Below are 24,645 nucleotides of genomic sequence, written 5' to 3'. Positions count from 1 at the left end.
TGACGGCATAAGCATCAATTTCTCCAACTTCCAGTGATTTCTCCCCCTCCCCCCCCCCCCCCCCGCTTCTCTCTTTTTCCATTCCCCATTCTGGCTCCCCTCTCAACTCTTCTCTTCTCCTCACCTGCCATTCACCTCTCTCCTCCTTCCAATTCTTGCATGGTGCACTCTCCTCTCCTATCAGATTCCTTCATCAGCCCTTTAACTTTTCTACCTATTTCGGCCCAGCTTCTCACCTTCTCACCATCCACCTCCTCCCCCCACCCGCCTTTCCCCTCTTCACCTATCACCTCCTAGCTTGTACTCCTTCCCCTCCTCCCACCTTCTTACTTTCACTTCTTTCCCATTCCTTTACATTCCTGATGACGAGTCTCGGCCCAAAATGTTGACTCTTTATTCTTTTCCGAAGGTGCTGCCTGACCTGCTGAGTTCCTCCAGCATTTTGTGTGTGTTGCTCTGGATTTCCAGCATCTGCAGGATCTCTTTTCTTTCATATAAAGCTGATTAGTTAGCTGATCTGTGCTGTTGTCTTGTCTGGGTACTAAGCTCAGAACATAGTGCAACAGAGATATACATTATATGTTCAACATCAAAGGGAATTAAGGGATTAATATAGGAGTAGCATTTGATTCAAGATTGTTAAATGTTATTTCCAGTACACAAGTGTAAAATAGAACAAAATAATTGTTACCCCAGATCTGATTCAACACAAAAACACAACAAAATAAAGAGAACAATAATTAAAAAACATAATAAATACTCTGTAAGTACATAAGATAGCTTATATACATAGATGGATTGTATGTCCATAAAGTGATACTAGCAATAGAAGTGTCGATATATAAGGTGACTCTGACAAGAAATAATAAACTTGCAGTGGTTGAGGATGTCGTGGGGTGGAGCCTTACTGCTTGGGGAAAGTAACGGTTTTTGGATCTGCCGGTCTTGGCATAAATTCGACGTAACCTTGTCCTTAATGGGAGTGGGACAAACAGTCAAACAAACAGGGTGGGTGGGATCCTCTATGATAGTACTGGCTCTTTTCCAACAGCTTTCCGTATCTATGTTATTGATCGCGGGTAGGTGTGTTGGGCAGTTTTGACTACCCGTTGTAGAGTCCTCCTGTCCTTCGCAGTGCAGTTTGCGTGCCACAGAGTGATGCAGCTTGCTAGGATGCTTCCTAATGTACATCTGTAGAATGATGTGAGGATAGATGTGTATAGTCCTGCTCTCTTCAGCTTCCTTGGAAAGCAGAGGCATTGGTGAGCTTTCCTGATTGCATATAATGCGCTCTGGGACCATGAGAGGTTTTGCGAGATGGGCAGTGCCAGGAGTTCAAAGTTCAAAGTAAATTTATTGTCAAAGTACATATACACAACCCTGGGATTCGTTTTCTTGTGTGTAGTCATAGTAAATGCATGAAACCCAATTGAATCAATGAAAGATCACATCCAACAGGATGGACAACAACCAATGTGCAAAAAAAATTCACAACAAACTGTGCAAATACAAAAATAAAATAATGTTAAATAAATAAGCAATAAATATTGAAAACATGATGTGAAGAGTCCTTGAAAGTCAGTCCAGTTTATTGGGAACAGTCCAATGAAGTTAAATGGCAAGTGAAGTTGAGTGAAACTTCACTCTGGTCCAATAGCCTGATGGTCAAAGGGTAATAGCTGATCCTGAACCTGAGGGTGCAGGTTCTGAGGCTCCTGTACTTTCTTTCTCACAGAAGTGAGGAGAAAACATGGCCTGGATGGTGGAAGTCCTCGATGATGGATGCTGCTTTCCTGCAACAGGACTCTGTGTAGATGTGCTCAGTGATGGGAAGGACTTTTGTTGTGATGGACTGGCCCATATCTACTGTTTTTATAGGATCTTTGTATAGGGCATTGGTGTTTCCATACCAGTTTCATGCTCGCTGTTTCTACTGCTGTGCCGCCAATGTAATAAGGAATGTGAATGGTGCAAGTTCTCCTGAAGTTAACCATCTCCTTTGTCTGGTTGACATTGAGGAAGTGGTTATTTGCCTGGTACCAGGTCTCAAGCTCTTCCACCTCATCATTACTGGTGATGGCTCTGGGCCTGTACTCTCTAAAGTTCAGAAGTATGAGGGAGGATCTCATTGAAACCTACTGGATATTAAAATGCCAATGTAGATTGGAGAGAATGTAGGAGAGTCAAGGACAAGAGAGAACAGCCTCAGAATACTAGGACACCTCTGTAGAACAGAAATGAAGAGAAATTTCTTTAGCCAGAGGAAGGTAAATCTGTGGAATTCTTTCCCATGGACAGCTATGGAAGTCAAGTCAATATACTTTTAAAGTGGAGGCTGAAAGGTTCTTGATTAGTAAGGGCATCAAAAGTTAAGGGGAGTAGGCAGAAGAATGGGATTGAGAGGGAAAATAAATAAATCAGCCATGACTGAATGATGGAGCAGATTCAATGGACAGATTGACCTAATTCTGCTCCTATGACTTACGGTCTTATGGTCTAACATACTTTGAACCTGATGAGATGGTGGTGCAGTGGTAAGCTTCATGACCTCGAAGTTTCAAAGCCCATGTTCAATCCTAAGCTTGGTTGCTGTCTGTGTGGAATTTGATTGTTAAAACATAGAACATCAAAGGAACAGGCCATTTGTCCCACAATATTGTGCCAAACTAATTAATCGACTAATTAAATGCCTGACTAAACTAATCTCTTCTGCCTAGATAATGTCCATATCCCTCCATTCTCTGCACATTCTCTGTACCAGTCTAAGAGGCTCTTAAGCATTTCCAGAGTACTTGCCTTGCCTACCGTCCCTGGCAGTGCACACACTACCGCGATGTTGTGTTGTGATGAAATGTCCTATATGGATGGCATGCAAAACTCTTGTGTGTTGAGTTACGAAACTCAAGGGTAAAAAGATTCTGATGACAGTTATATACAGGCCTCCCAACAGTGGCTGGGATGTGGACCACAGGTTACAACAGGAAATAGGAAAGGCATGTCAAAAGGGCAATGTTATGATAGTCATGGGAGATTTCAACATGTAGGTCTATTGAGAAAATCTGGTTGGAAATGGATCTCAAGAGAGTGAGTTTGTTGAATGCCTACAAGATGGCTTTTTAGAGCAGTTTGTCATTGAGCCTATTAGGGGAGCAGCTATATTGGATTGGGTGTTATGTAATGAACCAGAGATGATTAGAGAACTTAAGGTAAAAGAACCTGAGAAACCAGTGATCACAATATGATTGAGTTCAACTTGAAATTTGATAGGGAGAAAGTAAAGTCCAATGTAGCAATATTTCAGTGGAGTAAAGGAAATTACAGTGGTATGAAGGAGTAGTTGGTCAAAGTAAATTGGAAGGAGCTGCTGGGCAGGGATGACAGCAGAGCAGCAATGGCTTGAGTTTCTGGGGAAAAAAAGGAAGATACAGGATAGTTGTACTTCAAAAACAAAGAAATACTCAAATAGCAAAATAGTACAACCGTGGTTGCTGAGGGAAGTCAAAGCTAATATAAAAGCAAAAACTAGCAGGAAGACAGAGGCTTGAGAACCTTTTAGAACCCTACAGAGAGCAACTTAAAGAATCATTAGGAGGGAAAAGATGAAATATGAAAGCAAGCTAGCAAACAATATCAAAGTGGATAGTTTAAACTTTTTCAAGTACGTGATAAATAAAAGAGAGATGAGAGTGAATATAACACCGCCAGAAAATGAGCCTGGAGAAATAATAACGGATACCAAGGAGATGGCAGATGAACTAAATGATGAGTATTTTGCATCAGTCTTCACTGTGGAAGACACTAGCAGTGTGCCTGATGTTGAAGGGTGTGATGGAAAAGAAGTGAGTGCAATTACTGTTACAAGGGAGAAAGTGCTCAAAAAGCTAAAAGATCTAAGGGTACATAAGTCACCTGGACCAGATGAACTGCACCCTAGCGTTCTGGAAGAGGTAGCAGTAGAGATTGTGGAGGTATTAGTAATGATCTTTCAAAAATCATCATGGAGCCAGAAGACTGGAAAATTGTAAATGTCACTCCACTCTTTAAGAAAGGAGGAAGGCAGCAGAAAGGAAATTATAGACCAGTTAGCCTGACCTCAGTGGTTTGGAAGATGTTGGAGTCAATTGTTAAGGATGAGGTTATGAAGTACTTCATGAAACAGGACAAGACAGGACAAAGTCAGCATGGTTTCCTTAAGGGAAAGTCTTAACTGATGAACCTGTTGGAGTTCTTGAAGGACATTACACATAGGATAGATACAGTAAATGGGATGCAATGGTTGTTGTATATTTGGACTTTCTCAAGGTCTTTGACAAGGTGCCACACATGAAGTTTCTTACCAAGTTAAAAGCCCATGACATTACAGGAAAGTTACTAACCTGGTTAAAGCATTGGCTGATTGATAGGAGGAAGCACATGGAAATAAAAGGTTCCTTTTCTGGTTGGCTGCCAGTGACTAGTGGGGTTCGGCAGGGGTCAATATTGGGACTGCTTCCCTTTATGCTGTATATATATGATGCTATATTTATGATGGAATAGATGGCTTTGTTGCCAAGTTTGCTGATGATTTATTTTGGCATTCAATACTGTGATCCCCTCCAAGCTGATCACCAAACTTCGCGAGCTTGGTATCAGCTCATCCCTCTGCAATTGGACCTTGGACTTTCTGACTAACAGACCCCAATCTGTTAAGTTAGACAACCTCTCCTCCTCCACTCTCACCCTGAACACCGGCGTGCCTCAAGGCTGTGTGCTGAGCCCTCTTCTGTACCCCCTTTTCACCTATGACTGCTTTCCTGTACATGGTTCTAACTCCATAATCAAGTTCACAGGCGACACCACGGTGGTTGGCCTGATCAGAGGGAGATGACGAGACGGCCTACAGGGACAAGGTCCAGCACCTGACCGTGTGGTGTGCCGACAACAACCTGGCCCTTAACACCCAGAAGACCAAGGAGATCATTGTGGACTTCAGGCATGCTAGGAGCCACACTCACATCCCCATCTACATCAATGGAGCTATAGTGGAGCATGTATCAAGCTTCAAATTCCTTGGTGTCCACATTTCCGAGGATCTCACCTGGTCCCTGAACTCTTCCATCCTGATCAAAAGGCGCAACAGCGCCTTTATTTCCTGTGGAGCATCAAGAAAGCTCACCTCTGACCCAGGATACTGACGGACTTTTACTGCTGTAACATTGAGAGCATACTCACCAACTGCATCTCAGTGTGGTATGGCAATTGTCCCGTATCGGACCACAAAGCACTCCAATGGGTGATGTAAACTGCCCAGCGGATTATCGGCACCCAATTGCCCACCATTGAGAACATCTACCATAAATGTTGCCTGGGCAGGGCAAAAAGCATTATCAAGGATGCCTCTCACCCTAACCATGGACTTTTTACTCTCCTCCCATCCAGTAGGCACTACAGGAGCCTCCGCTCCCGCACCAGCAAGCTCAGGAAGAGCTTCTTCCTTGAGGCTGTGACCCTGCTGAACCTCACATCACAGCGCTAAGCAGTATTGCACCCATATTGTACTGTCTCAGTACTTTTATATTTGTGTGCTGTAGCACTTACTTTTTATTCGCAGTTATTTTGTAAATAACACTATTCTTTGCATTTCTGGTTAGATGCTAACTGCATTTCATTGGCTTTGTATCTGTACTCAGCACAACGACAATAAAGTTGAATCTAATCTAATGATACAAAGATTGGTGAAGAGGTAGGTAGTGTTGAGGAAACAGGTAGGATGCAGAAAGACTTAGACAGATTAGGAGAATGGGCAAGAAAGTGGCAAATAAAATACCATTTTGGAAAATGTATGGTCATGCACCTTGGTAGAAGAAATAAATGTGCAGACTATTTTCTAAACAAGGAGAAAATCAAAAAATCTGAAATGCAATAGGACTAGGGAGTCCTTGTGCAGAACACTCTAAAGGTTAACTTGCAGGTTGAGTCGGTGGTGAGGAAGGCAAATGCAATGTTAGCATTCATTTCAAGAGGTCTAGAATACAAGAGCAAGGAGGTGATGCGGAGGCTTTATAAGGCACTGGTGAGGCCTCACCTTGAGGGTTGTGAACAGTTTTGGGCTCCTCATCTAAGAAAAGATGTGCTGGCATTGGAAAAGGTTCGGAGGAGGTTCACAAGGATGATTCTGGGAATGAAAGGGTTAACATACAAGGAACTTTTTATGGCTTTGGCTCTGTACCTGCTAGAATTTAGAAGGATGATGGGTGATCACATTGAAACCTTTCGAATATTGAAAAGCCTGGACAGAGTAGATGTGGAAAGATGGGAAAGTCTAGCACAAGAAGGGCACAGCCTCATGATAGACTGATGTCCATTTAAAACAGAGGTGTGGGGAAATTTCTTTAGCCAGAAGATGGTGAATTTGTAGAATTTATTACCACTGGTAGCTGTGGAGGCCAGGTCAAAGGGTGTACTTAACGCAGAGCTTGATAGGTTCTTGATTGGACACTGCATCAAAGGTTACAGGGAGAAGGCTGGGGAATGGGGCTGAGGAGGGATTAAAAAGGATCAGCCATGATTGAATGTTAGAGTAGACTCAATGGGCCAAATAGCCTAATTCTACTCCTATGTCATATGGTCTTAAAACAAAATTTTAGTACATACGTCAGTACACGTGACAATAATAAACGAAGATTAGACAGCCAGAGACTTTACCAGGGTGGAAATGGCTCCTACAAAGAGGCATAATATTAAGTTGATGAGAGGAAACTGTAGAGGAGGGTTGTCAGAGGTAGCTATTTTACACAGAAAAGGGTGGGTGCATGGAATGCACTGGCGGGGTGGTGGGGTTTGGTGTGTTGTTAAAGGAGATGTGAGGGGAAATTTTTGTTTTACACAGAGAGGGGTGCCTGGAATGTGCTTCCTAAGGTACTGGTGGAGGCAGAAACATTAGGGATTTTTAAGGGATGTTTAGATAGGCACATAAATGTAAGGAAAATGAAGGGATATGGACATTGTGTAGACATAAGGGATTAGTTTAGTTGACCATTTATTTGGTTCAGCACCACATTGTGGGATGAAGAGCCTGTTCCTATGCTCTATGATACATTTAAGAGACTCTTAGACTGGCACATGGGTGTAAGAAAACCGGAGGGCTATGGGGTGTGTAGGAGGGAAAGATTAGATTGATTGAGCAACGTTAATATTGGTCATGACAACATTGTGAAAACAGTGATAAAAGCTGGTCAAAGCTATGTTTTAAAAGACAGGGACATAAAGCTTCAGGCTTTTAAACTACTATAAAGATGCTCGAGCTTTATATTTACATCAGCCCCAGGAAAGCAGTCTGTTGTTCATTGGGAGCAGACAGAAACAAGAGAGGAAACTGGCTTTTAACCATACAGGATGAAAACAGGCTTTTCAGCCCACCAACTTCATGTCAGCCACCACCAACTTACACCAACCGTGCACTAACCCCAGTATATTCTCCTCACTTTCCCATTAACTCCCACTCTAGCAGGCAGTGATGAAACCAGTAACACTTGCGATGGCCCGTGCATGTTTGAATGAGAGGGAGAATCGGGGCTCCTGTGGAATATCCACGGAGACGGTACCAGAGGACAGGATTGAACTGGGGTGGGCGCGGGTGCGATGAGACAGCGGCATTGCTAGCTGTGCCACAGCACCACTGGGCAAAGGCCGAAGAGGAGACAAATGGGAAACTACTAACCAGGGATAGGAAAGTAAGCAAAATGTAGAATCCCTCACTTGAACGTAGCATTGAAGGGACAGGTGAGCTGGTGGGACCAGAAGAGTTTGAGCGGACATGCCCAAGAAATTCTAGTTATACAATAAGGAAGGTTTGTAGGAACTTTACAAGAGCAAGTAGAATGTGAAGAGACAATTTGTGTAAGGACAAAGAGCAGCTTGGCTTAAGATGACAGTGTGTTTGGATGCAACGGCATCTCGAGGGCCAACCAAATGTCATTTTTTCTCTGTTAAATGTTTTTTTTATGATAGCAAGAAAATGCTGGATTCCAAGAGCTTTGAGTACTATAGGCCTACCCCATCAGTGAGCTGCTGATAGGCAGAGATGCGGGACTGGGTGCAGACCGTGTTGTTACCAGCTACAGGAGGGCATCGAAAGCAGTGGAGTTGGTGCACATAGGCAGTGTGCAGCATAACTGTAGCCGACTGTCTTGGACATTTCTCTTGAGATCGAAAGACCCTGTTGGACTTTGATAATGTAAGGTGCTGCAGGCCTGTTTCCCTTGTTTGGTGACTCGGTTGTAGCAAGGACTAGGCCTCAAGCCACAAGTTTGCCTGCTGCTGCAGTCCAGGAGAGGAGATGCCAGAGGCGGTGTAGTGTTGCATCCGTGCCCAGGTGGGGGCTGGTCCTCCCATCAGTGCTGCCCTCCAGTGTTCTATTGATGGAATGACAGGCTGGATTGTGTGCATCTGTACACTGCTGAAAACTGTACCATCAATTTGTGGGGCATGTCGCTCAAGGACTTGGCCTATGTATATATGTTTTTACTTCCATCGCTATGTTTTTTTTGCTCACTATTTTGAATGTGCTCTGTATGTTTTGCACCTTGGCCCCAGAGGCTGTATCCGTGTATGGTTGAATGATAGTTAAACTTGAATCTGATTTGATAACATCTGTTAGCCACGCGAAAGAGAAACAAGGTGATTCTCAGACTGCAGTAGGAAGGATAAGTACTCTCTGGGAGATCAGAATCAGATCAAGGAACCTGCAAGCAGAGACAGTGAAATAATGTGAACAACGGGGCTACAAACAGTAAACTGCCTGGATACACTTGGCAAGCTGATTCCAGGCTTGGAGCAAGAAATTGCACAGAATATTGGCAAAGCATTCAGGTAGCATCATTCCAGCCTTTGAGGTTGTCTAAAAGTTGTTGACTTGTCGAAGGAAATGTTCTGCAGAGAACAGGTTTCATCACTGTAAAGCTCAATGCATCTGTTCCAAGTACAGTTTCTGAAGCTAATTCATTTATATAAAAATGACAATGGAAGTTCAAAGCATGAAAACTAATCATTCTGGAAGCTATGAATTCCACGGAGATTCTTAATAACTGCTCATATTTACTTTACACTCTCAAAATTATGTACAGATGAACTTAAGAGTTGACAGGCTGATGGAAACATTACCGTTAAAGATGACAAAGTAAGGGAAATTGATATCAAAGGTGCTGTGTTGGCACTGGAAGCGTGGAGACCCTCGCAGGCTTCCCCAGCACAATTTTCACTGGTATGATTTGATGCAAGCGATGGATTTCAACTTCTGTTTTGATGCATAAGTGACAAATAAGCCCTGTTAGTCAGGGCTGCCAATTATTTGGGGCAACAAATAAAGAACAAAAAGAAATTGAGCAGGGATTCCTTTGTTTATTTTGGACAGTTTCCCCATTTATTGGGGCAGGAGATGGTCAATTAGGTGCACTCGTGTGGCCGTGAGACACTACACTGTGCTTAGAGTGAACCGTTGTGCTAGTTGTGTATGCTAATCATAAAAAGTACAGCACAGAAACTGGCCATTCAGCCTGTCTAGTCTGTGCTGTGCATTTAAACTGCCCACACCCATTGACCTACACCGGGACCACGGCCTTTCATACCCCTACCAACCATGTACCTATCTTAAATGTTCACATGCACCACTAGCACTGGCAACTCTCACCACCCTCTGAGTGAAGAGGTTTCCCTCATGATCTCCTTAAACTTTCACCTTTCATCATTAACCCATAACCTCTGTTTGTAGTCCTACCCAACCTCAGTGGAAAAAGCCTGATTGCATTTACCCTATCTATACCATCATAATTTTGTATACCTTGATCAAACCTCCTCTCAGTCTTCTGCATTCCAAGGAATAAAGTCCTAACCTATTCATCTATCCTTATAACCCAGGTCCTCCAGACCTGGAAACATCTCTACACTCTTTCAACCTTATTTACATTGTTCCTGTTGGTAGGTGACCAAAACTGCACACAATACTCCAAATTAGGCCTCACCAATGTCTTGTCAACTTCAATATAACTTCCCCTCTTCTGCACTGAAGTCAAATGTGCCAATGACCCTATCTACCTGTGACACCACTTTCAATAATTTATGGACCTGTATTCCCAGATTTCTTTGTTCTCCCACTCACTGTGTAAGACATAGCCTGGTTGGTCCAAACAAAGTGCAACACCCCATACTTGCATTAAACTCCATCTGCCATTTTTCAGCCCCTTTTTTCCAACTGGTCCAGATCCCTCTGCGAGCCATGATAGCCTTCCTCGCTGTCCACAACACCCCCAGTCTTGGTGTCATCCACAAATTTGCTGACCCAGTTAATCACATTATTATCCAGATCATTGATATAGATGACAAACAACAACAAACCCAGCACTGATCCCTGCAGAGCTCCACTAGTCACAGGCCTCCAGTCAGAGAGGCAAGCCTCTACTCCTCTCTCTGGCTTCTCCCACAAAACCAATGCCTAATTGAATTTATTACCTCATCTTGAATGCCAAGAGACTGAACTTTCCTGCCCTACCTCCTATGCAGGACCTTGTCAAGTCCATGTACACAACATCCACTACCTTACCCTCATCAACTTTCCTGGTAACTTCCTCGAAAAGTTCTATATGATTGGTTAGACATGCCCTACCATGCATGAAGCCTTGCTGACTATCCAAATACTTATATATCTGGTCCCTTAGAATATCTTCTAATAACTTTCACACTGCTGATATTCAGCTCACCAGCCTGTAGTTTCCCGGCTTATTTTTACAGCCTTTCTTGAACCACGGTAAACACTGGCTACCCTCTAACCTTCTGGTATCTCAATGTCACTAAGGATGATTTAAGTATCTCGGCTAGGGCCCTGGCATTTTCTCCCGCTGGGTTCAAGGGAACAGCTTGTCAGGCCCTGGGGATTTATCCACTCTAATTTGCATCAGGATAGCAAACTCCTCCTCTTCTATAATCTGTACAGGATCCATGAAATTGATACAACACACAAAATGCTGATGGAACACAGCAGGCCAGGCAGCATCTATAAGGAGAAGCACTGTCGACGTTTCGGGTCGAGACCCTTCGTCAGGACTAACTGAAGGGAAAGATACTAAGAGATTTGAAAGTAGTGGGGCAAGGGGGAACTGCGAAATGATAGGAGAAGACCGGAGGGGGTGATGTGAAGCTAAGAGCTGGAAAGGTGATTGGCAAAAGTAATACAGAGCTGGAGAAGGGAAAGGATCATGGGACGGGAGGCCTCGGGAGAAAGAAAGGGGGAGTGGGGGAGCACCAGAGGGAGATGGAGAACAGGCAGTGTGATGGGCAGAGAGAGAGAGAAAAAAACAAACAACTAAATATGTCAGGGATGGGGTAAGAAGGGGAGGAGGGGCATTAACAGAAGTTAGAGAAGTCAATGTTCATGCCATCAGGTTGGAGGCTACCCAGCCGGTATATAAGGTGTTGTTCCTCCAACCTGAGTGTGGCTTCATCTTGACAGTAGAAGAGGCCATGGATAGACATATCAGAATGGGAATGGGATGTGGAATTAAAATGTGTGGCCACTGGGAGATCCTGCATTCTCTGTCAGACCGAGCGTAGGTGTTCAGCGAAACGGTCTCCCAGTCTGCGTCGGGTCTCACCAATATATAAAAGGCCACACTGGGAGCACCGGACACAGTATACCACACCAGCCGACTCACAGGTGAAGTGTCGCCTCACCTGGAAGGACTGTCTGGGGCCCTGAATGGTGGTGAGGGAGGAAGTGTAAGGTCAGGTGTAGCACTTGTTCCGCTTACAAGGATAAGTGCTAGGAGGGAGATCGGTGGGAAGGGATGGGGGGACGAGTGGACAAGGGAGTCGTGTAGGGAGCGATCCCTGTGGAAAGCAGAAAGAGGGGTGGAGGGAAAGATGTGCTTGGTAGTGGGATCCCGTTGGAGGTGACGGAAGTTATGGAGAATTATACGTTGAACCTGGAGGCTGGTGGGGTGGTAAGTGAGGACAAGGGGAACCCTATCCCGAGTGGGGTGGTGGGCGGATGGGATGAGGGCAGATGTGCAGGAAATGGGAGAGATGCGTTTGAGAGCAGAGTTGATGGTGGAAGAAGGGAAGCCCCTTTGTTTAAAAAAGGAAGACATCTCCTTCGTCCTGGAATGAAAAGCCTCATCCTGAGAGCAGATGCGGCGGAGACGGAGGAATTGTGAGAAGGGGATAGCATTTTTGCAAGAGACAGGGTGGGAAAAGGAATAGTCTAGGTAGCTGTGAGAATCTGTAGGCTTATAGTAGATATTAGTAGATAAGCCATCTCCAGAGATGGAGACAGAAAGATCAAGAAAGGGGAGGGAGGTGTCGGAAATGGACCAGGTAAATTTGAGGGCAGGGTGAAAGTTGGAGGCAAAGTTAATGAAGTCAACGAGCTCAGCATGCGTGCAGGAGGCAGCGCCAATGCAGTCGTCAATGTAGTGAAGGAAAAGAGGGAGACGGATACCCGCATAGGCTTGGAACGTGGACTGTTCCACAAAGCCAACAAAAAGGCAGGCATAACTGGGACCCATACGGGTCCCCATGGCTACACCCTTGGATTGGAGGAAGTGGGATGAGCCAAAGGAGAAATTATTGAGAGTAAGAACTAATTCCGCTAGACGGAGGAGAGTGGTGGTAGAGGAGAATTGGTTAGGTCTGGAATCCAAAAAGAAGCGAAGAGCTTTGAGACCGTCCTGGTTTGAGACCATCCCTTCCCACCGATCTCCCTCCTGGCACTTAATCTTAGAGTGGGTTAAAAGTTCAGCAAGCATCATGGGCTGAAAGACCTGTACTGCTGTAATGTTATTTTTTTTAATGTTGTGAGCCGGAAATCATTGACTACCAGGCTGAGGGACCACTTCTATCCTGCTGTAATAAGATTATGAAATGGCTCCATAGTGCAGTAAGATGGAGTCTTGACCTCACAATCTACCTCCTGCACTTTGTTTCTCTGCGCTGCGCTTTTACACTTTAATCAGCATTATTATAGTTTATCTCATTCTAGGTCAGCTTGCACAAGATGGGCCGAAAGGCACGTGTCTGCTGTATTACTCTACACTGTACATCAGTGCACTGCGCAATCAATTGATCTGTATGAACAGTATACAAGCCATCATTTCACTGTATAGACATGACCATAATAAACCAATTCTAATACCAATACCAAAAGAGTACCCCTCAGTGTTTTTGATTGCAAGTTGTACATTTGTAAGTAAGCTGTTGTAAGGAAGTTGTAAGCTGCCTGTATTCTCAGTCTAATGTGAACATACTTGGAGTTCTTATCTGTACTGATGCTAACTAACTAACTAAAAACCTGGCCTCTTTGCTTCTTCGTAGAGGAGCCCGGACCTCCCGCGGTTCAGGGTTACAAAGGCAGCGGCAAGCACTTCAAGCTGGTGGTGACAAAGCAGGACGACGGAGGATCTCCCATCCTGAGATATGTGCTCAAATACCGGGCTGTGAGTATGACACACGCATAATGATAGCGGGCTGGGTTTTGTTGGAGCTGGTGATGTTGATCCAGAGGTTCTTCAGAAGACAAGAATGAGGCATAAACTTTGTGTTTACGACAATTTTACTAAGTGTTACAAGAAAAGATGAAGGTTAGCTTTATTTGTCACATGTACGTTGAAACATCAAAACACACAGCGAGATGCATCATTTGCTTTGATGGCCAAGACAGTCTGAGTATGTGCTGGGGGCAGGCTGCAAGTATTGTCACGCTTCTGGAACCAACATAGCATGCCCATAACTCACTAACCCTAACAGCACATCTTTGGAATACGGGAGGAAACCAGAGCACCCGGAAGAAACCCACACAGTTACAGGGAGAATGTACAAACTCCTTACAGGAATCAAACCCCAATCTTACCGCTGGCGCTGTAAAGAATGGTGCTAACAGTTCAGCAACTGTGTCACTCCAGACAAAGGATAAGAAAAGAAAGGCAAAGATAAAGAAGTTGTGGGCGTCTCACATTCAGACTGGAGATAACAACATTCGAGTGATAACAATTCACCTTCTAAATGGCCAGTTTCAAGTGATGTGACATCTGCTGCTGTAAAGCTGAGAACCTTCTAGAAAAATATAAAATCAGCTCTACCACAATTAGTAAAAATTTACTGAACTATTACATATATCTAGGTGATTATATAAAAATTGTAAGCAAGCATAGGAAAGTTAGACTACAAGAAAAATAACATTTCTAAACCCTAATCCAATGGTTTCATAGAGCATAAAACAGCACATGAACAGGCCCTTAGGCCCACAATATCTGTACTGGCAATGATACCAACTTATGCTGCAAATCTGCCTTTATTCCTCAGTTTCTCATATCACTTCATCCCCTGCCTATTCTTGTGCCTATCTAACTACCTATAAAACACCAATATCATATTAATTTCCACCACTTCCCCAGCAGTGTGTACCAGGCACTGGAGGTTTTTGGTTTCACGCACCATTCTCTGTAAACTCTAGAGTTCAAAGTTCAAAAGTCAAAGCAAATTTATTATCAAAGTACATATACAATCCCGAGATTCATTTTCTTGCAGACATATTCAATAAGTCCTATAATCATAACAGAATGAATGAACATTTGCACCAACAGGGCAGACAACCAGTGTGCAAAAGACAACAAACTGTGCAAACACAAAAAGAATTAATAATACATAATTGAACAATAAATATCAAGAACATGAGATGAAAAGTTCCTGAAAGTGAGTCCATTGGTTGTGGTACATTGCAATGATGAGACATGTGAAGTTGAGTGAAGTTATCCCCTCTGGTTCAAGAACCTGATGGTTGAGGGGTAACAACTGTTCCTGAACCTGTTGGTGAGAGTCCTGAGGCTGCTGTACTTTCTTCCTGATGGCAGCGGTGAGAATAGAGCACGTCCTGGGTGGTGGAGGTCCCTGATGATGGATGCTGCTTTCCTGTGACAACACTCCGTGTAAATGTGCTCAGTGGTGGTGAGGGTTTTACCCATGACGTACTGGGCCATATATCCTGTTGTGTGTGAAAGTCCCAGGAGATCGGCAGTTTCTGAGATACTTAAGCCACCCAGTCTGGCACCAACAATCATTCCATGGTCAAAGTCACTTAGATCACATTTCTTCCCCATTCTGGTATTTGGTCTGAACAACAACTGAACCTCTTGACTATGTCTGCATTAAGTTGCTACCACATGATTGTTGATTAGCTATTTGCATAAACGAACAGGCATACTTAATAAAGTGGCCACTGAGTAATCTGTATTGTTCACACACCCAACACTGACACAGTTTGCCAAAATCTGTCACTGGAGGAAGTTAGCAGGTGGTTGGATGAAAGGAGGCAGGGATGTATTTGAAACTTCCATGAAGAAACATAATATTCCTACTGACTTTTGGGAATTCCTGGATTTTGACAGCTTAATGGTGGGGAAGGAGGATTTTGTAGCGCAGAGTTTATTCCTTCTCTTGCTGTTATCTCCTGCTTCATCCTTGGGAGTGTCTACAGTTCCAGGGTTGACATCTTCAGCCACCTCAGAACCCATTGAACTGGAGTGGAACCAAACACACAAGAGATTCTGCAGATGCTTGAGATCCAGATAACACAGACAAAACGCTGGAGGAACTCAGCGGGTGAGGGAGGGGGAGAATAAAGAGTCGATATTTCAGGCCGAGACCAGTCCTGATGCCTGGCTTGCTAGCAGTTTGTGTGGTGTGAAACCAAGTCAGTCTCATTCCTAAGTGTCTCAACCTGAACCATTGATTGTCTATTTCCCTGATCTGCTGAGTTCTTTCCTCCAGCTCTCTGTGAGGAGTGGAACTTCTGTTTTGAAGGGTCTCAAGCCAACCCATTAATTGACCATTAATTTCCGTCGAGAGATGGTGCCTGTCTTGCTAGCAATTGGCGTGGATTGGAACCGAGTCAGGCTCATTCCCAAGAGTCTCAGCCTGAACCATTGATTGTCCATTCCCCTGAAATGCTGAGTTCCTCCAGAGTTTTATGCATTGCTCAAGACATTAACTCTGCTCTACAAAAGACAGTTTGCGATAGTCCTGCCCACCACCAGATGATTGGCACACTCAGCACCATCAATAATCGCTTTGCTTCTGAAAAGAACTTAATCCCAAAATCCCAAATCCATGCAAATTAACTTCCTGTGTACAGTGAGTCCTCCAGCATCACTTTGAAGAAACAATGGGAAGATTGTTCTTGCTCTTGTAGCTGTGGGGGTAATGAGATGAGGGACATCTGTACAGCCATTAATGAATCAAAATATACAAGGTTAATTACACAATTTAGTCACATCTTAAATGAAACACTGATGGCATTGTTTGCAATTCTTTCTTGATGATAAGATTATTGCATTAAGGTGTTACCCAGAAAATAAGATATTTACATGGAATTAATTGGAATTCATGGCACAGAGACAGTCCGTTGGCATTGACAGTCTGTTGGCTGTGTTTCCATCTTCTACGTGTTTCACTTATCCAGTAATCCATCTGCTTCCAATACCATATGCCTCCAATAACTAGAACTCAGTTCATGGTATTACTAAGTACGCATGTAGTACTGGTGTTTTCCTGCTAGCTCATCTAGAGTCATAGAGAAGTACAGCACAGAAACAGGCCCTTCAGCCCATTTAGTCCGTGCCAAAACTATTTAACTGCCTACTCCCATTGATCTGCACCCTGTCCAATGCCCTCCATACCCCTGTCATCCACGAACCTATCCAAACTTCTTTTCAAACGTTGAAATCGAGTTTTCATGCACCACTTGTGCTGGCAGCTCATTCCACACTCTCATGACCCTCCGAGTGAAGAAGTTTCCCCTCATGTTCCCCTTAAATGATTCACCTTTCATTCTTAACCCATGACCTTTGGTTGCAGTCTTACCCAACCATCGATGGAAAAAGCCTGCTTGCATTTACCCTATCTGCACCCCTCATAATTTTGTACACCTCTATCAAATTTACTGTCAGCCCTCTGCATTCTAAAGAATAAAGTCATAAACTATTCTATCTTACTTTCTAAGTTGGTTCTTCCAGACCCGGCACAGCGTGGAGTAGGCCCTTGCAGCCCTCAGTGCCGTGCCGCCCGGCAATCCCCATAGCCTAATCACGGGACAACTTACAATAACCAACTAACCTACCAACTGATACGTCTTTGCACTGTGGGAGAAAACTGGAGCATCTGGAGGAAACCCACACAATTACTGGGAGAGCGTACAAGCTCCTTACAGGCAGTGGCAGGAACTGAACCCAGGTCGCCTGTACTGTAAAGGGCTGTGCTAACCACTACACTACCATGCTGCTCTAAGTATGTTTACAGAGCCAAGCCAAGGCTTCATTGTTTAGAACACAGAGCAGGGAACAACACAGGAACTAGCCCTTCAGTTCACAATGTCTGTGCTGATCTACAGTACTGTGCAAAGTCTAGCTATACATATGTGCCTAAGACTTTTGCACAGTACTGTAGTAACTTTATGTATTACACCATACTGCTGCCACAAAAGAAAACAAATTTCATGACATACATGAGTAATAATAAACCTGATTCTGATATGGGTCTCTATTTGTGTATTGAGAGTGGGAAGGGTGCAGGGAAAGGGGAATCTTGGTTGGGAAAGGGGAAGGGAGAGGGGGGAGCGGGAAGCACCAGAGAGACATTCTGTAATGATCAATAAATAAGTTGTATGAAATCAAATGACCTTGCAGCTGGGGAGGTGTCTCAGGGCAGGTGGGGAGGGTGTACCTACACCAACCCCACCCCCACCCTTAGCACTCCTCTGCCGCCTGTCCCACATCCCTCCCACAGTCCTCCAACATCCTTTGCTCCCACCAGAGTTACAAACTTTCTCTCCACTCCACTTGGACAAATACAGTACTGTGCAAACGTCTTAGCACCCTATATGCCTCAGACTCCCTGCACAGTAGTGTAACTGAAGCAAACTATCTGCAGATGGTTTGCATCCCACCATTCCCGATCTGTCCACATGTCCTATAAATATTGCTATCCTTTCTGCCTCTACCTTCTCCTTTGGAGTGCGTTCCAGGCACCTACACCAGAATCCATCACCAAGAACCCCCACCATCCAGACCACACTCTCTTCTCACTACCATTGGGCAGGAGATACAGGAGTCATAGGTCCCACACCAGCAGGCTGAGTAACAGTTATTACCCTTCAACCACCAGGCTCCTTAACTAGCATGTGTAACTTCGCTCACCTCAACACTGAACTGATTCCACAACCTACAGACTCACTTTCAAAGACACTAAAACTCATCTACTCAGTATTACTCATAACTTATTTCTTATGATTATTTGCTTTTTTCTGTATTTGCACAGTTTGTCTTCTTTTAGACTTTAGCTGTTTGTCTGTTTATGTAGTTATTCTTTGATTCCTTTGTGCTGTATTTATTTGTATCCAACACGAGGGGGCATAGTTTTAAGGTGCTTGGAAGGAGGAACAGAGGGGATGTCAGGGGTAAGTTTTTCACAGAGAGTGGTGGGTGTGTGGAATGCACTGTCAGAGATGGTGGTGGAGGTGGATACAACAGGGTATTTTAAGAGGCTCTTAAATATGTACATGGAACTTAGAAAAATAGAAGGCTATACGGTAGGGAAATTCTAGGCAGTTTCTAGAGTAGCATGGTCAGCACAACATTGTGAGCCGAAGGGCCTGTAATGTGCTGGCGATTTCTATGTTCTATGTTCCACTGGCGAGGGTCCAGACAATGTTTACAGAAACGATCACTTAAATGAAAGGGTTAACATATGAGGAGGGTTTGTTTGCTCTGGGCCTGAACCTGTCCAAATACCTTTTAAATGCTATCAATATACCTGCCTCAGCCACTTCTTCTGGCAGCTCATTCCACATATTGACAACCCAATGGGTGAGAGAATTCCTGCTATACCTCACCCTTCTCACCTTAAAACTATGTTCTCCAGTCCTCTTCCTCCGTGAATCACAGTGGGCTGAATGGTCTCCTCCAGTGTGGCAAACCTTCTACGGTCCTTTAATACAACTAAATCATTACTCAATCCATCACTCAGTGGGTGGTGTAGTGTAGAATGATTCTCCGCAATTAAACAGGCAAAATTATCAGAACAATGGCACACTCACTCATACTACAGATATATGTCTATGCCTCTGACTGAGTGTATCTTAGTGCCTATCTGTGTGTATGAGTAAATGTTTGCCTGGTATGTGTATATGTCTGTCTGAATGTGTTTGTATCTATATGTGTATATATGTATCTGGGTATACACACATAGATTTTACATATACGCAGATATTGAATGCTGTCATCACCAAACAGGAAAATGGCCATCTGAAGGCAATTCAACTCACAGTCAGACTGTTTGAAGAAGTCTCTGCTTAATTATCATCATTATATAACCTGCAGCACCAGAGGCCCCAACAAACTAGACCACTGCTATACTATGATTAGGAATGGCTCGACCGCATTTTGGGAAATCTGATCACTCGACTGTCCTTCTCCTGCCTGCATTCAGGCCGAGGCTAAGCAGCATTGTTCCAGAAGATCACGGGAGGCAGAGAAGCAGTTATGGCAATGCTTCGCATCGGTGGACTGGGCCAAGAACTCAAAGGATCTGAATAAGTACACCATGATTGTCATGGACTTTATGAAAACAGTCATGAATGAGTGTGTCCCCACAAAATCATTCAGAGTCTTCCCCAACCAGAAGCCCTGGATGAACCAGAAGATCTGCAGTCTGCTGAGGGCCAGTGGTATTCAGGTGTGGTGACCAAGTTCAAGACAAGAGGTCCAAGTATGATCTCTGGCAACCCACCGCACATGTGAAGTGGCAATCCCGGACCAAACTTGTGCCACTGGGGGATGTTCAACAGCTGTGGCAGGGCTTGAATGCTATTACCTCTTACAAAGAGAAACCAAGAGACAAAGCCTTTCTTCCCTGGCTAGAAAGATCCCACCCATCCGTCTAGCATCCTTTTTGACCTTCTACCATCAGCCAGGAGACACTGATGCATAAACACAGAATGGTCAAAATCGGAAACAGTTTCTTCTCTCGGGGTATTAGGCTTCTGAACTGCCTGCCGCATCGCATTCAAAATGTCACTGGTTAATCTGTTCTGTGCCCTAATTTATGCACTTTGCTTTGCTTATTTCTGCATATATCATTTGTAGATTTTATTCTTACTTTCCTGTGTTATGAGAAGCGTAGTCTCATTTGTCAGTATGCATGTATATAGTTAAATGGCAATAAACTTGCTTGAGTGATAAGCTCCATGCCTTCTATGCTTGTTTTCAACATCAAAACATGGAGGAACTTTGACAAACTCCCACAACCCCCAATGACACTGTGATATCAATCTCTGAGAATGACGTGAGAGCATCCATCAGCAGGGTGAACCCACGAAAAGCACCTGGATCAGATGAGGTACTTGGCCGAGTACTAAAGACCTGTGCTGACCAACTGGCTGGCATGTTCACCGACATCTTTAACCTCATGTTTTGACGATCTGAGGTACCCACCTGATTTAACCAGGTTCCAATTATAACCAGTGCCTAAGAAGAACGTGGTAAACTTCCTCAATGACTATCTCCCAATAACACTTGCATCCACTATGGTGAAGTGCTTTGAGAGGTTGGTGATGAAACATATCAACTCCTGGCTGAGAGGCGACTTGGATCCACTCCAATTTGACTACCAGCACAACACATCCACAGAAGATGCCATTTCATTGACTCTTCACTCAATCCTGGGAAATCTGAACAGCAAAGATGCACATCAGGACGTTCTTAATCGACTAGAGCTCAGCATTCAATACTACCATTCCCTCAAAATTAATAAGTTTCAAGAACTTATCCTCAATACCTCCTTGTGCAATTGGATCCTCGATTTCCTCATTTGCTGACCCCAGTCGGTTTGGAGCACCATAAGGCTGTTCGCTTAGCCACTACTCTACTCATTTTAGACTGATGATTGTGAGGCTGATGTAGTTCCAATGGCATATTTAAGTATACTGACAGCACCACTGTCGTTGACCGAATCAAAGGTGGTGATGAATCAGCATTTAGGAGGGAGATTAAAACTCTGGCTAGGTGGCGCCACAACAATCTCTCACGCAATGTCAGCAAGACCCAAGGAACTGACTATTGACTTCAGGAGGAGGAAACCGGAGGTTCATGAGTCAGTCCTCATCGGGGATCAGACGAGGAAAGGGTCAGCAGCTTTAAATTCCTCAGGGCTATCTTTTCAGAGTTTTTGTGCTGGACCAGCACATAAGGGCAATTATGAGGAAAGAACAACAGCTCCTCTACTTCCTTGGAAGTTCTGAAGACTTAGAATGTCATCTAAAATTTTGACAACCATCTGTAGATGAGTGATGGAGAATTTATTAACTGGTTGCATCATGACCCCAGAATCAGGTTTATTATCTCCGGCATGTGTCATGAAATTTCTTAACTTAGCAGCAGCAGTTCAATGAAATACTTAATATATAATAATAATAATAATAAAGTAAATCAATTACAGTATGTATGCTGAATAGATTAAAAACCATGCAAAAAACAAGTAATATATATTTTAAAAGTGAGGTAGTGTTCACGGGTTCAATGTCCATTTACGTATCATATGCCAGAGGGGAAGAAGCTGTTCCTGAATCGCTGAATGGATGCCTTCAGGCTTATGTGCCTCCTCCTTGATGGTAACAATGAGAAAAGGACATGCCCTGGGTGCTGGAGATCCCTAACAATGGATGCTGCCTTTCTGAGACACCGCTCCTTGAAGATGTCCTGGGTATTTTGCAGGCTAGTACCCAAGATGGAGCCAGCTAAATTTACAACACCCTGCAGCTTCTTTTGGTCCTGTGCAGTAGTCCCCCCATACCAGACAATGATGAAACCTGTCAGAATGCTCTATATGGTACATCCATAGAAGTTTTTGAGTGTATTTATTGGCATACCAAATCTCTTCAAGCTCCTAATGAAGTATAGCCGCTGTCTAGCCTTCTTTATAACTACATCGATATGTTGGGACCAGGTTAGATCCTCAGAGATCTTGACACCCAGGAACTTGAAACTGCTCACTCCTTCCACTTCTGATCTCTCTGTCCCGTTGTCTTACCCTTCCTGAAATGCACAATCAGCTCTTTCATCATACTGATGTTGAGTGCTAGATTGTTGCTGTGACACCATTCCACTAGTTGGCATATCTTGTTCCTGTATGCCCTCTCATCACCACCTGAGATTCTACCAACAATGTTTGTATCATCAGCAAATTTATAGATGGTATTTGAGCTATGCCTAGCCACACAGTCATGGGTATAGCGAGAGTAGAGCAGTGGGCCAAGCACACACCCCTGAGGTGCGCCAGTGTTGGTCGTCAGCAAGGAGGTGATGTTATCACCAATCCACATAGATTATGGTCTTCCGGTTGGGAAGTTGAGGATCCAATTGCAGAGGGAGGTACAGAGGTTATACCTGGTATAGAAAGACCAATACCCTTGAATGGAAAATCCTAAAAAAGTAATGGGTACCACCCTGTCCATCATGGGTAAAGCCCTCCCCACCATTGAGCACAGAGTGCTGTTGCAGGAAAGCAGCATCTATCATCAAGGACCCAGCCACCCAGGCCATGCTCTCTTCTCACTGCTGCCATCATGAAGAAGGTACAGGAGCCTCAGGAATCTCACCGTCAGGTTCAGGAACAGTTATTGCCCCTCACCCTTGGGCTGTTGAACCAGAGGGGATAACCACTCAGTTTCATTTGCCCCATCACTGAGTTGTCCCCACAACATATAAACTCACTTCCAAGGACCCTACATTTCATGTACTCAATATTTATTGCTTAATTAATTATTATGTTTTTCTCTCTCATATTTGCACAGTTTGTTGCCCTTTTCACATTGGTTGTTTGTCCATCTTGTTGGGTGTGACCTTTCATTGATTCTATGGTGCTTCTTGGACTTCACAAGAAAACAAATCTCAGGGTTGTATCTGGTGACATATACATACTTTGATAATAAATTTACTTTGAACTCTGCACGGTGCATGTGTGTGTATGTGTGATGTGTGTGTGAGTGGACATCTATCTGCTAGTGTGTGCATGTGTGGACTGTAAGTCCGTGAGTGTATTTGTACATCTGTGAATATGTTTGTGTGTGTGAACACTTGTGCGTGTGCATGAGCGAATGTGCATGTGTAAGAAATGTGTGCGCATACACACAAGAATACTCCAGCAGCACACTCCATTGAAACTGAGCATCTGACAGAGCTCCTTGCTTACAGCTGTGTTTCACCTGCCCACAGAAAGACAAGGAGGAGGAATGGGTGCAGAAGGTAACACCGGGAGGCCAGGACTCCATCACCCTGGAACAGCTCCAATGGGACGTGCAGTACCAGGTCCAGATCACAGCCGTCAACAAGTTGGGATCTTCCGAGCCAACCTTCTATGAGTTTACCATGCCACCAAAGCCCAACACCATTGCCAGTAAGTCGCCTGACATCATTGGTTTATATCAGATGGAAAGGGACGGTGTAAATTGTCGCTCCAACACCTTTGGTAGGAGGCCCTCACCCTCTTACAAGGTCATTTACTTTCTAAAGGGTCCATGAACCCATGAAGAATATCTTGTGCGCTGTTTATTTATTGTCACTTATATGGTGTTTCATGTATTGCACTGTACTGCTGCTGCAAAACAACAAACATTCTGATGCCCATTCCAACCATTATCTGCATGTCCATATATGCTCTGGTTAGCAAAACTTACCTCTAATAAGTTTAGACAATAAGTCCTTAAAGAATTGCATACCTTAGTGATTCCTGGTCTTCCAATGTTCGCTTGGAATTCTCATTTCCTTCCTGCTGCCACTTCTCCATCACCATAACCTCCTTCAGTTCGACAGTCCCCCAAGATCTCCCCACCCCTCTAATTCCAAACCCTTGTACTGCTGCCCTGACATAACCCAGAAGCAGAAGGTGGGAAGTGTTCTCCACCAGTCAACAAGATCAAGGCTGATCAACTTCAAGAGTCCTGAAGAAGGGTCTCAGACTGAAACATTGACTGATTATTCCTCTCAACAGATGCTGCCTGGTCTGCTGAATTCCTCCAACATCTTGTGTGTGTTACATAGAGACATGGAACTCTACAGCACATTACAGGCCCTTCAGCCCACAACGTTGTGCCAACCATGTAGCCTACTCTAGAAACTGCCTTAGAAACTCCCTACCGCGTAGTTCTGTATTTTCATGTACCATGTACCTATCTAAGACCCTATTGTGTCCACCTCTACCACCATCACTGGTAGTGCATTCCACACACCCACCACTCTGTGTGAAAAACTGACCACTGACATTCCCCCTTGTGCCTACTTCCAAGCACCTGAAAACTGTACCCCCTCGTGTTAGCCCTGGGAGAAAGCTTCTGGTTATCCACATTGTGCTGAAGGTAAGAGAAGGTATGAGGAGATAAGCTCTTCTTTTTATTTTTTCAGTCCTGATGCAGGGTCTTGACCTGAAACATTGACAATTCCTCACCACCACTCCCCCACCCCACAGATTCTGCTCAAAGCACTGACTTCCACCAGCCGATTGTTGCTTGTGAATGTAGTTCCCAGTCTAATTGGGTGAACTATAAGTAAACAGAACCCGAAGCAATACTTTCCA

At 44.1% G+C, this 24,645-nt stretch overlaps 1 protein-coding gene across 2 annotated transcripts in view; it reads left to right on the top strand.

Moving 5' to 3' along the window:
• The window catches only part of LOC140727495 (neural cell adhesion molecule 2-like), a 1,581,686-nt gene that overhangs the window by 1,498,392 nt on the left and 58,649 nt on the right, over window positions 1–24,645 (top strand). For both annotated transcript variants that reach the window (XM_073044851.1, XM_073044852.1), the window contains exons 14-15: window positions 13,342–13,463; window positions 23,289–23,469. In XM_073044851.1, coding sequence (XP_072900952.1) covers window positions 13,342–13,463; window positions 23,289–23,469 — 303 coding nt within the window. The remainder of the gene's footprint in view (window positions 1–13,341; window positions 13,464–23,288; window positions 23,470–24,645) is intronic.

The sequence above is a fragment of the Hemitrygon akajei genome, chromosome 5 (assembly GCF_048418815.1).
Source record: "Hemitrygon akajei chromosome 5, sHemAka1.3, whole genome shotgun sequence".
Lineage (NCBI taxonomy): Eukaryota > Metazoa > Chordata > Chondrichthyes > Myliobatiformes > Dasyatidae > Hemitrygon > Hemitrygon akajei.
Note: the sequence above shows the minus strand (reverse complement) of the source record. Positions and strands in the feature narration are given on the sequence as shown.